The 13,204-nt window shown below is 41.5% G+C and overlaps 1 protein-coding gene across 3 annotated transcripts in view; it reads right to left on the reverse strand.

Annotated features, from left to right (window-relative positions):
• usp47 (ubiquitin specific peptidase 47) overlaps positions 1-12,918 on the reverse strand; it is a 33,622-nt gene extending 20,704 nt beyond the window's left edge. The window contains exons 1-4 of one of the 3 annotated variants that reach the window (XM_053635001.1): positions 12,579-12,918; positions 6,714-6,773; positions 2,873-3,067; positions 304-417 (exon numbers count right to left, since the gene is read on the reverse strand). In XM_053635001.1, coding sequence (XP_053490976.1) covers positions 304-417; positions 2,873-3,067; positions 6,714-6,773; positions 12,579-12,623 — 414 coding nt within the window. In that variant the 5' untranslated portion in view covers positions 12,624-12,918. Of the gene's footprint in view, positions 1-303; positions 418-2,872; positions 3,068-6,713; positions 6,774-6,891; positions 11,215-12,578 lie in introns of those variants that run through there. The other 2 variants (XM_053635002.1, XM_053635003.1) reach the window with 2 other exon arrangements.
• Between the last annotated feature and the right edge of the window lie 286 nt (positions 12,919-13,204).

The raw sequence follows: 13,204 nt of genomic DNA on the forward strand, positions 1-13,204 counted from the left end.
GTGGAACATTTGATGGCTAATGATCTAGGACTCACCATGAACACACACCATGATATAAGCAACCTCCCATGCTGCATTTAACTTTTAAACCGTGTCTGATGCCTGCTGCTCATAGAAATGGCTGCTTTATCGTTCCCCGCTGTCGGTCCGAGGGCTGAAATGTCGCACGGCTGTTATGCTTTTGCTGATTAGGAAAACAGCTGTTGGAGGAGATAACCCACTTATTGGCCCAGGCACCAGTTAAGCATGCTAATTACACACTGATAACGGCGGAGTTCTAGCTCCGCCCGTCTGCCCACTCACAGAAGCTATCTGAGGCTGCTCGCCATCCTTGTCCATGAGTTGAAGGAAGTTCCTCTTCCCCGGCTCGAACCCAGACTCCACCAGAGACATCTCACTGGCCTGGTCCAGAGGAGCCTGTGAAGACCGACACAGAAAAAGAAAAGCAGAAAAGAAGGATGATGGAGCTTCATTCTAAAATGTATGAAGTACCAAGAGGAAGGATATGAAGTAAAACTGACCTTTCTAATGAGGCACAGAAACAGAACCACCCCCCCAAAAAGAATGTGTTTACATGCACACAGGTAATCCAATAATGAGAAAAACCCTGGTCTACAGGAGTCACTCAAAATCAGATGTCCCTACCAACTGCATTTCTGGTATTAAGGAAGTGATGAAGCCAGGAGCGCGTAACGCATATTTTTGTCGTAGAATAGACTAAAGATGACAGTTTTACCCGTTTCACCCAAGGACTTCCACTACAGGTTTAACACACCACATAAACGCAAAGCATCCTGGACAACATGCTGACCATGTGCAACATATAAGAAGTGTTCTTTTGTTGTTGTTTAATTATGCATCAATTAATGATTTCCAAATGGGTCACAGTTTACTACATCACATTTATCCAACAACACAAAAAGCTTTTATTTATTTATTTATTTATTTATTTATTTATTTATTTATTTGTGTGTTTTGGTGGTGTTTTTTTTTTTTTTTTTTAAATTCAGCATTTGGTTTTCAGTCCAGAACACTGGGGAATTTGATATTGACCAAAAACAGTAAAACAGTTTAAAACAGTAAAGCCATTTCAGTCGCTGAATATCACTATACGTAAAACGCACTTTTAATCTAGCAGGTCACATTTCTTTCGAGACTGATGAAAGCACAACTAAAGCAAGCAAGATTAAAAGGTATAAATCCAAGAACGGCGTTAATCTGATTTGAGATCAAGTCGCACGCCGTTTACATGATCACTTGTTTAACATGGTAATGGACATCGGATAATGATTAGATTATTAAAACACACTCAATGTGACTCATAACGAGGCGTACATTTATGACTCCACTTAAAGTCCCCATGAAACCAAAACTGTCTAAAGCTTTTTTGGCTTTTTGTATCAATACGTTAACCTTACAATTATCTATAATCTAGTGTGCTCCAAAACAATGACAAAATTCACATTTAGAAGACATGCATTCAGAATTTAGTCTTTCTCTACCAACGATACGGATCAACAATTTTGATGACATCATTCTGCACTTCAGCTCCTCCTCAGATTTTCTGTCCAATCGAATGCTCTCTAGAAACTCAAGCTGCCGTTGTCGAGCGAGAGAAATCATATCAGCAAGCATGGGTCGAAAACGTGTCTTAGGCTGTGCGTTTTCTTCGGTTTCCCAATTGTAAGTAGGTTAAGAAGGAACTGGCTTGAATTCATTCACTGTGAAGGAGGTATTTGTGCCAGCTCACGGCTCTGTGACAGTACTAATGGTCAAGTACGGCTTAGCCCAGGCTGTGAGGTAAACTATTGGTTATTTAAAAGGGGCGGAGCCACTCGATACATCCTGCCCTGACCTCCTATTTCAGAGGAAATTATGCCAACGAATAACGCTGCACGCTTCGAGGCACGTAATAGGGACTTCAAGGCCTACAATTTTTGTCCGATCTTTACAAGGGTGCTAATACTTCTGGAGTTGATGCACATAAGTTTAGTTGGGGTTTTTTTTTTTTTAAAAAACACGTACGTATTAGACTAGAAGCTCCACAGCCTTGTTAATGCTACAAAGATTGTAGCATGACTGCACAACTAGTCATTCTGCATCTTTTTTATATATACACAGTTGCAGTCAAAATTATTCAACCCTCTTTGCAAATCAGATTCACTGCCAAAATTTCTGCAGTGGGGGGTTGAATAATTTTGACTGCAACTTCTACACACACACACACAGGGCTTCACAGTTTCAGCAGATTAATGACTAACGTGCCTGAAAATATTTAATATTCAATGCTCCACTATCCCCCTGGGCATTCACAGACCTCTTTGTGTAAGGATTAACGTAATACGTCTCTGCCAGATCCTGTACTATGAGCCTTCTAGAATTAGAGAGAAAGAAATTGCATATTTTCTTCCTGTTTTATTTAGCCAAAAATGGAAGACAGCTGTACCATGATGCTGCATGTTTGGATAAACTTTGGACGCTGCATTACATAGCTATTTAAAGGTGCTGTTGGCACAAACACGGGGTTTAATCCAGTGACCTACTCAGAGATCCGACGCCGACCCTGGCACCTGTGCTCCGGGTCAGCTGCAGGATTAGCGTCCCAACCCAGCTGAAGAATACTCAGGCTATCCGTCACTGGCCAAAATACTATTATACAAAGTAATACCACTATAATCATAAGGAATTTGAAGGATACAGTGTACGCTCCCTACCCGGGATGCTGCAGAGTCCCCAGTGTTAAAGTCCCCAGTAGCAGCGTGTTGAATATTACATTACATAACCAGTTATTGGCTCATGCCTAATCACTAATTCATGATGCAAGATATATTAGGTTACAGATGAAAAAGAAAGAAGAGGAGGAGATGCTGACCAAATCCACCACGTTGGCCCATGCCAGCTCAAAGGTGCCATTCACGTAGCCGGCTTTGTGAGCGACGTCTTCGTAGAGCTTCAGGAGGGTGGTGGAAGCCGGGAGGTTGAGCGTCAGTCTCTCGTTGACGGTCTTGGCGTTGGTGGTGTCCTGGACGATACACAGCACTCGGGGTTCCTCGGCAGCGTTCTCGATCTGCACCACACACACACACACTTGCTTCAACTCTTCAGGCATAGCTCTTCCACAACAAAATACCACTGTGTGGAGCTGTGCCTGGTACCAGTTAAACCAGTTTCCAAATATTATTCCAAGCCTATACAAAAAAAACAGCATCCTGCAGTCTTAAGTAGCTGAGGTTCCATGAACATTACAAGCAACGTAAAAACGTAAAAAAATAATAATAATAAAAACAATTGTGTACATCTGTCATTTCTCAAAGCTCATGCTGCGGCGTGTCTGTGGATGTGTTCACACCATGTTGGAATTACTGTAATTGCTAGACAACAACCCGGATGCTCGACTCGGAGCTCGGACTCGGGTTTAAACGAATCCGTGCAAGGCGATGCTGATGAAAACTGCAAAATTACATTAAACTGTATAGTCAATTATAACGAGATAACTACATTTTATTGCTGAATCTGCCACCGATTTGAGAGTTTCCGCATGAAGTCACAGCGCACAGGTGGTGCAAGGCGGAGCTCTCAGAAAACTCCTAGTTTACAAGTCGTAAATACCAGTACTACGGGGATGCGAACGCTTTTTACGAGTTGGAATCTCATGATTACGACGTGCCGTGAACGCAGCTTGCGTGTGAGGGCGGCTGTCCTGAGAATTGACGAGGGTCGTCGATAGTAATAAGCGCAAGGTGCCGTGAACATGCAAACTGCTGCACTGGAGAGTAAAGGTGGACCGATTGGTCGGTTTTGCGGATTAATCGGCACTGAGGTCCTACTGCTGGAACTATCGGTTACCTGCAAAAATCCACACCGATAGTTTTTCCCGGGTGCGTCCGTTGCGGGAGCGGCTGAGAAGGGTCTGCCGTCATTATACAGTACGAGAGCGGCCTCTAGAGGCGAAACAGAAAAAAATAGCACTGACGCCTCCTAGTTTTTGTGGGATCCCTCAGACGCGGGATTTAAAACATCGACAACGAAAAGGAGCTAATTGGAGTGTTACTTTCTGGTTCAGTTTGGATGTATACATTTTATTTACTTCAATATTTATTAATAGTATATGGTTAATATACATTCATTTATTTCAATTTAAAAATATGGTACATTTCCATGGTACAAGAACTACTGTTTATTTTTGTAATAACGTTCAGCAATATTTTACTTTAAGTGTTATGGTTTCAGTCAGTACCAGTCAGTACTTGAGAGCACTTCACTTCGGCGAGCACTGACAAACGAACGCTTTCACTCCCCTCACTCACAACTCGAGCTAATTAAAGCAAATCAGCCAGGGTATAAACTGCTTAATAGAAATAATCTGTCTTAACCTTCATTTTATTAGTATTCTGACAATGTGTTTCATTTAAAATGGCATGTTTTCACACCATCTTTTACAGCAATTTGCTTTCATTATTATTACTGGTATGTAAACACAAGGGAAAAGTAAAACAAGGTAAAGTAAACAAAACATGGCCTTCGTCCATGTCGAAGTCTGCATCGGCATCCGCATCAGCCTCCACACCCCCATCCGGTTTAACCAGTAATTTTAAACATGGTAACATTAATAGGATTATTCAGTTATCGACACCGAGCGTGCTGCGATGACATATGGCGATTTTTGGTCAGATGCCACTGAGCAGGTTCCCTGGATTTAGCCATCATTATTATTATAATAATGAAAGTGGAACAACACTGATTACACAACTCGGTACAGATATGACCTACAGTAGCCCTGGATACATTACTCTCAAAGCAAGCACGGCTTATAGACTGGGAGCAGGTTAGCAGTTCAGTTCCTTAACCTCGACGTTTCTACTAAAATCTTAAAAATAGCAGAGACACAACAACAACTGTTCAGTAAACTACACAACATCCGATTATACCACCAGTTGGAGAACAAATAAAAGATATACATTGCTTAACCATCTACAGGTTTTGATCTCGAAAGAGTGCAAGATCTGCTCGATGATGGCAGAGAGGAGATCACAAACTCTGTTTACGAGGCCAGAGCCCACTTCTCCTCACACAATGCCTCCACAGACTGCTCTCCTCTGACAATCTGCTCATGTTACTACAAGCGAAGTGCCGGGCCGTCCAAGAATGACGCACATGAAAACGACTGTCTGGGAGGGAGGGAGTTTGGGGGGCAATGTTTATGAAGGGATATGGAAAACAAGTCACAGGAGAAATAACTTAAGCCCGTGTCAGCTTCATTTAGAAGGAGGAGGTGTTTGGTACATTTCTAGAACAGCAGCGTTATAGACAGCTGAGTGGAGTACAGTGGACCAGGGCTGGCCCATTTACACGATTCATTTGGTTCATTCGAATGACTGGTTTTAACACGATTTACAAAATGTTCTAATCGAGACTGTAAGGGCCAAGATGAACAGGCAGCGCTTTGCTGAGCACTGACCTCATGGTAAACTGGTCAAATACCACTTCAGAGATATGGAACTGGAAAAGGTTTGAAAAGTCCGATAAACAAGTTTATGTAAAACAACGTTGCATTACATCTTAAGCAGTGATTCGCCCGTCGGAATGACTTCATTTTCGACCTCGGCACGTTCAACAGACGAAGTGGCAAACTGGACGATGACATGTTCTTATCTTGTTAGCAACAAGCTAGGCAGCTTGCTTGGATGTCTGAGAGGTTTTTTAAAAACGTGTGTAATATATATTATATATAAACTAGAGATGCACCAATGTATCGGACAATAAAGGCTATTTTTCGCGCTATCGACGGATAATTTAAAAACATCCGATGATCAGGGCCGATTATATCCCGTCAATCAAAAGAGGGCGGGAACACACATTGAATTCATGCTGTGTGTAAAGACGATGTCTCTTGTGTGGAATGACGACAAAACTGCAGTTTGTAATCTCTGTACCGCTAAAATTTTACACCGGACGCTGCAGCAGTGAAGCGGGAGTTTCGGCGTCGAGTTGCACGCTCTGAATTAAATTGCCAGTACACCGCTGAAAGATTTAAATGAAGATGAGTTGACAAAAGTATATTTTTAATACATAAATTATTTATTTGGGCTGCAACTAACAATTATTTTCATAATCGATTAGTTGTCCAATTATTTTTTCTACTAATCGGATGGGGCGGGGCAAATTTTCAGTACCATTATTTTTTTGTTTATTTACAACAAAATCCACAAACTGAGTGTTAAAAAATATAAACTTCACACTAAAACTTTACACAACTGTTTGTTCAAAACAGAAAAGAACTCAATTTATTTATTTATATATATATATATACAGAGCAAGTTGAAAAGGGTTTGACTGATTTCTGCGACAGCCAATAGCATTTGAGATGCTCCCGCTGACCCAGCAGTGGCTTAACAAACAAGCCAAATGATTTCCTACAATGATCTCTGCCGTAAGCCTCATGCGGTTAACGGTTAGCACAAAATTCCTCTAAGAAACTCATGGATTATCCTTTTTACAAGCTGATTAGAACAAGGAACAAAAAAATATCTATAAAAGCTGACAGTAGTCCGGATGTACGCCTTCGAATCCACTCGAAAATCGGCAGGTTATAGGGTTAGGCCTTATCTTAACCTTAATTCTCATTCATTAGCTTACTGTTAGTACTAGTGTATCTACTCAACTTTAAATAAATAAATAAACCAAACACCGTGCTGTTTTCATGCTAGAGCTACCTGCGAGAACCTCTTCTTCATCTCCTCCAAAATACTCTGCCTGCAACTCCAAAACATACCCTGCTAGTAAACAACAGAAGAAGAAGAGAAAAAAAAAAAAAACAGTGACAAAACATATGGAACAGGAGACAGAGGCACATTACTGTGTATACAATCATTTTTATTTTTTTATAGTCACCTAGACAGTGAACTTTAGAGTCAGAGCATCCGTCATGCTTTGAGGAAACCACATGAGAGACAAAAAAAGAAAAAGAAAAAAACAAAAACGCTTGCAGCTACTCTAAACGCCTCGTAGATGTCGACACATGCAGCAATATAATGATCAGATTAACAGGTATTTGAAACGATGATGATCTCTCTAAGTGACGCGACATATCCTAGGACCTGGCAAGCTAACACAATCATAGTCCATATAACCTGCTATTTCCTTCCAACCAACAAGAGGAGCTTCAGAGAGTAGATAATGATATCGATAACGTCAGATGTAGGTCATCATAGCTTGAACAAACGGGGGGACTACAAAAGCAGCACTGAAGAAACATTCCCAGCTGGCATGCAGCCAAAAGCACACGGAGCGCCGCGGGGCCTCACGGATCCTGGTTAGCGGTTTACGAATCCCTTTGAACATAACTGGAAAACCAAAAGGTTCTCTGAAGCAAAAACTGTGTGTGTGTGTGTGTGTACAGCATGCGTTGTGACACACTGAACCACACCCAGGGCTACGATACAACCATTACCAGTAAAATAAGATTTCTTACACCACTTTCTCTTCTTCCCTTCCTTTAAGTTAAAGGATGATTCCACTGTGAAAAACATTCCAGGGGTTTAAATGGAAATAATGAATGTGTTTAGCGATTCTGGTGTTGATTTGTAAGCTGACACTCTTTATTTTTGCTATTCCAGTGAAAAGTTACCCATTATGTGCTGCGCTTATTTATATTAAAAATACATTTTAAAAAAATTTAAAAAGTGTTTGTAAATTTAAAAAACAAAAACAAAAAAAAACAAACAAACAAAAAAAACCACACAGGTAAGCATCATAACTTCTCCATGGGGCAACAGCAAATAAAAGCTATCGAGTTTTGTCAAACGCTCCGCTTAACTCCTCAACAAGTGAATTTCACGGACAACGCTCACAATGAGCCTCTTATCAAGCTAGATACACACCGATTTATTCGTATGATTGTGGCGGCCAAAAATGCTCCATTTATGGGGCTATTTTTCAACATTTGCCGTACAACAAAGTTTTTTTGTTTTTTTTTGCGTAAAAACTACATGAATTGTTGAAATCGCAATTGTTTGTCATGATATTTCGCAGTGATTGTTGGTAACAATAAATAAATAAATAAATAAATAAATAAATAAATAAATATGGAAGGAAGGAAGAATGTATGAGAAATAATAAAAGCATACAGCTTCTCTTCAAATCACTGCTTCACAGTTACCGTACTGAACGGCTGAGGATTTCATTAAACCGGTAAGATAACGTGCACTCATAACGCTGATTCCTCGTTCAGCACGAACGCACTGCAAACTGCTACAAATCTAACAGGTGGTGCCTTTCCAGATGCCCACAGAACGAGTACACAGGCTGCTCATACCCTGTTTATGACCCCAAATACACACCATTTCAGTCACTCTCGATAACAAAATCTGAGTTTAGAGAGGTACGCTTAGAGAGGCTTGGGTCTAGGTTTCCTCGGCACGCCTTAAAGAGGAAGGGTGCGACGTGAAGTGCGAGGCGAAGTAAAATTAGACCGCTACTGAGAAGTGGAGAAGCGACAGATCAGAGTGTTTTAGGTGAAAGTGAGTTCAAGAGGAAGTCATTACACGCAGGGAGGTAGAAATCCCTTGGCTTTCAAAAGATGTATAATGGTTTCATCCTGGCATCCACGTTTGATTATTCTCCAGACTTTTGTGGGACTGAGCGCAAGTTCATTCCTAAACCGCTCAAAGACGTTTGTGAAGAAAAAAAAAGAAGAAAAAAAAAAGAAAGAAAACGTCTTGGAGTGGTTTCGCAGTCACATGCGCAAGGTCACAATACAGAGAAAAGATCAATTTTATCCTCTTAGAAGGGAACACACCAGCCCTGGAGCGTGATACAAGCCTCTATCTGACTACAGCCTTTCAGTCGAGCTTGACTTCGATGCAGTCACTCAAAGCTACAGACAAATCGACTGAAATCTTAGACTCAATCCACTTGAAAGAAAAAAAACCCCTCTTTTATTTAACCTGGTGAATCATCAAGCATGCTGTACAGAAACCCTACACCCGCAGATTTAAGGTGCTGGCTGCTGAGTGGTGGTGTTCTAATCTAATGCGTGAGGAAGAAAATAAAATCAGGCCATTCCAGGAAATGTTGATGCTGGTTTTAGACTCAATTTCATTGGTCTTTTAAGATTATTGCTCGTCTGAGATGACCCCGATAAAACCCTGGCTGAATTCTTTAACAGACTGCTGGCATTATATGATGAAGATGCTCTAATGATAGAACTGCGATGGAAGAAAACGACCGCGTTCTTTGTGCGTCATCACAATCGAGGGTATGCCTAGAAAATTGGTGCCTTCAAAGGAAAAAGGAGCTCGAAGCTGATCACGGCTTTATAGTTTCGTCCCATGCCGTCCTCCTACTGGTGCCTTGTAGACAAGTGAGGTAGCATCAGTTACACACCGAGATGTAACTTTTACAACTTTCTGACTCCGGTGGCCATCACTGGACCCAAATAACCATTCTTTTCAACCGTGGTGAGCAGAAAAGCATCCCATAACCTTGAAGTGGAACGGTCACGTTTCGTGTTTTATGACCAAGAATTCATTTACGATGGGCGATTTTGTCTCCATCCATCTTCTTGCCATCTGCTTATCCTACACAGGGTCGCGGGAAGCCCGGAGCCTATCCCAGGGGACTTTGGGCATAAGGTTGGGGACACCCTGGATGGGGTGCCAACCCATCGCAGAAGGTACAATAGCAGACAAACTCGCACACCCATTCACACAATACAGACAATTTAGAGATGCCGATCAGTCTACAACGCGTGTCTTTGGACTGGGGGAGGAAACACTCCGCCACCACCCAAGAATGGGGAGAACAGGCAAATTCCACACACAGAGGGCAGAGGTGGGAATCAAACCCCCAACCCTGGAGGTGCGAGGGAAACATGCTAACCAGTAAGCCACCTTGCTCCCTTCAATCAGCAAAACGGTCGAGCATTTCTGTTGATATTTTTAGGGGGGCTAGCGGTCCCTCTCTCATTCAGCTTAAACGTAAGTAAGTGTGACATGTATTGGATTCGTTTCTCATGTGGAGGTAGGGTAACACTTCTTACTGGAGAACCTCTGGGATTTTAGTTCTGTCTCAAGCCAAGATGTCGGTCATTTTACGGCAGACTGCACATGCCTTGAAAGAGTACTTTGCATCTTACCGTCTTCAGAATGACCCGAAGAAATAGGACCAGGACCAATATACGATAACAAAAATTCCCAGAATTCAAACGCGGCGTGTGCACCTAAGCGGTTTTAAAGAAACATCCGGAAAAGTGGTGTGCCAAGAATTGGATCTTGCACCACGACAACGCACCTGCACGCACTGCGCTGACAAACGCAGAGGTTTTTTTTAAACCAGAAACAATGTGGTTATCACTTCATATCCACTGTATTCACCAAATCTCTCTTTGCCACTTCTATTATGTTCCTGAAATTAAAAATGAGACTGAATATGGGAAAAGATTCACCACTGTGGAAGAAATCCAGTAAACAAAACGTTTAAAAAAAAAAATGCTGGAGGCTCTAAACATGATGACAAAAGATGACTACAGGAAAAAAAAAAAGTTTCCAGGAATGCGAGAAACGCTGGGATAAGTCTATCGCATCACAAGGAGAGTACCTTGAAGGCAATTGAAGGAGAAGTGCTGTAAGTTTTATAACACTTTTTTTTTTCCTTAACAACTCCAGGAATTTTTGGCTCCCCTTTGTATACCCTGTCTGAATTGATATGTTGGTAAAGATTTCATTATATCATGTGGGGGGGAAGAAAAAAAAAAGTTTCATGCTTTTTATTCCATATCAAGACACTCCATGAAGTGCATTTTTCTTATCATCTCCAAACAAACCCAAAGCTCAAGAACTTTTGGCTGTTGGTGCCAGATAGGCTGGTTTGAGTATTTCATCTCCTGGAATTTTCACACCCACCAGTCTCGAGTGTTTACACAGAATTGTGCAAACCTAAAAAAAATTAAAAAGATCCAGTGAATAGTAGATCTGCTTGGAGATATGCCAGACTGGTTTGAGCTCACAGGAAGGCTTCAGTAACTCAAGTAACCACTCTTTACAAGCGTGCTGAGCAGAAAAGCATCTCAGAACATACAACATGGTGAACCATGGAGCTGATTTGCTACAACACACTCCACACTACCACACACTCGTGTCAGACAAGAACAGGAATCCGACGCTACAGGCTCACGAAAACTTGACCGATCAAGACTGGGGGGCGAAAAAGAAAAGGACCAGGAGAAGTTTTGTCGTCAAGAACATCCTGCATTCTCTGCTGAAGGAATCTCACACGAGACAGAAACGAAGTCTGGGGGGAAAATGTGCATCTGATGGTAAACACAGTCAGTCGTATGAACGTGGTGGGGCGGGGGATTGTTGGAAAAGGTGATGGATTTTACGCATTATAGAATAATTTGGTTGTATATAATCATAACGCTTTGCAGAACTGATACTGTAAAATGATGATTGTTGTGAATGTCTTAAATATTGTTATTATTATTATTGTATGTGCTGCTGTGACATGTTTAAATTAATAAAGTTTAATCAATAAAATATGAAAACTCGGTGGAAAGAAGTCGGATTACTACTACAGTGGATCAGATTACAACCAAGAGATATAAAACCCACAGCAAGACAGTCCTTTAAAACAACAACAACATTCTCTCCTATATGTCTCGCCTTTCAATTAGTTAGCTTCCAGTAACGTCCAATAAATACCTTGCTTAGCTAACATCACAGTATCAAGTTCAACCACACAAACCAGCCTTATATTTTCACCCCAGAGCTCAGACTTATGATAAAATACGAGCTGTTAGGAACTCCAGCTGATATTTCTTTTGATCTCTACTAACAAATATAATCAGGTACACGGGAAGAACTAGCGAGCTAGCTAGGTGTCCTCTTAGCTCTCTTGCTAGCTTGTTTGTTTGTTTGTTTGTAAACGCTACGTAATTTCGCAAACTATTGTTTACTGAACACATTAGTTGACTAATAAGTTCTACTTGGGTCGTTAAAATGTTTAAAAACACCGTGTCGTTAAGGTACGTTTGTATCCGTGTCCGTTTTATATAACCTAAAAAAAACAGGCGAGCAAACAGTTGTTAGCTAGTTAGCTGAGTGCAGCAAGCTAGCTAACAGCATACAGAGAGAGAGAGAGAGAGAGAGAGAGAGAGAGAGAGAGAGAGAGACAGACAGACAGACACAGACAGAGAGAGAGAGAGAGACAGAGAATGCGTTATTAGTCGTGTTATTAAGACATTGCTGGAACGTTACACGTTTAACGTAGTGATTATTTGTTGCTAATACCAGCTAAGGCGCTGAAGCTAATGCACACTTGCTAGGCTAACAAGCAGCGCTGCGTATAGGCTGAGCTAGCGCAGATGCGTAACATCGCGTCATTTGTGTTTCTTACAGCGTTTTGCTAACAAGTAAAGCGCAAATCTGCAGCAGTGTCACTGCAAAACAAAGTGATCTGAAGTACAATCCCCGGCGTGTCAGTGGGGAAAAGAAGAGTGGGAGGTCTAGCTTTCTCTCTCTCTTTCTTTCTTTCTCCGTCTCTTCTTTTTTTCTCTCTCTCTCTGCCCGGTTTTCTCTCACCTCTTTGGGTACGAGCTGGTTTTCCTCGCTGGGCACCATTTCCATTCGGGCGGCTGTTAAACGCACATCAACCCCGCGGCTCTGATGTCAACAGCGACTCTCTGAAGCCTTTCGGATGAACATCATTCGCGCTCGGGGCCCAAATCCAGCCGGATCCTGACGCCAAAATGTCCGCTTACAAACTTGTTCTCGAAGTAATCGCGGACACTTTCTTTTCTACCCTCTATCTTTCTTTCTATCTATCTTTTTAACTGCAAAACACAAACAGCAAATCAATGAGCGCTAAAAAATGGCCGTCTCCCAGTCAGTGTGCGCGAGATTTCAGCTCAATCTCTGCGTCACTTCCTAAACACGGACTATTTTGATGCGATGACGTCGATGATGATCATCGACGTCACGACCTTAATGAGGTGTGATGTGTGTGTGTATGAATCAATTAATCCAATTCAAATTAAATTTTACTAAATAGTTTTAGCCCTTCAAACAAAATACAACATAAAACAAAGGCAACCTGAATAATACAAGTAAATACAGTATTATTTATTGGTTTATTTATTCTGACTGAAGCAAATAAGTTATTCAACGCCTATCACCCATGTGAAAAAGTAATCTGGTTGTGCCACCTT

Source organism: Ictalurus furcatus, chromosome 10 (genome assembly GCF_023375685.1).
Source record: "Ictalurus furcatus strain D&B chromosome 10, Billie_1.0, whole genome shotgun sequence".
Classification (NCBI taxonomy): Eukaryota; Metazoa; Chordata; class Actinopteri; order Siluriformes; family Ictaluridae; genus Ictalurus; species Ictalurus furcatus.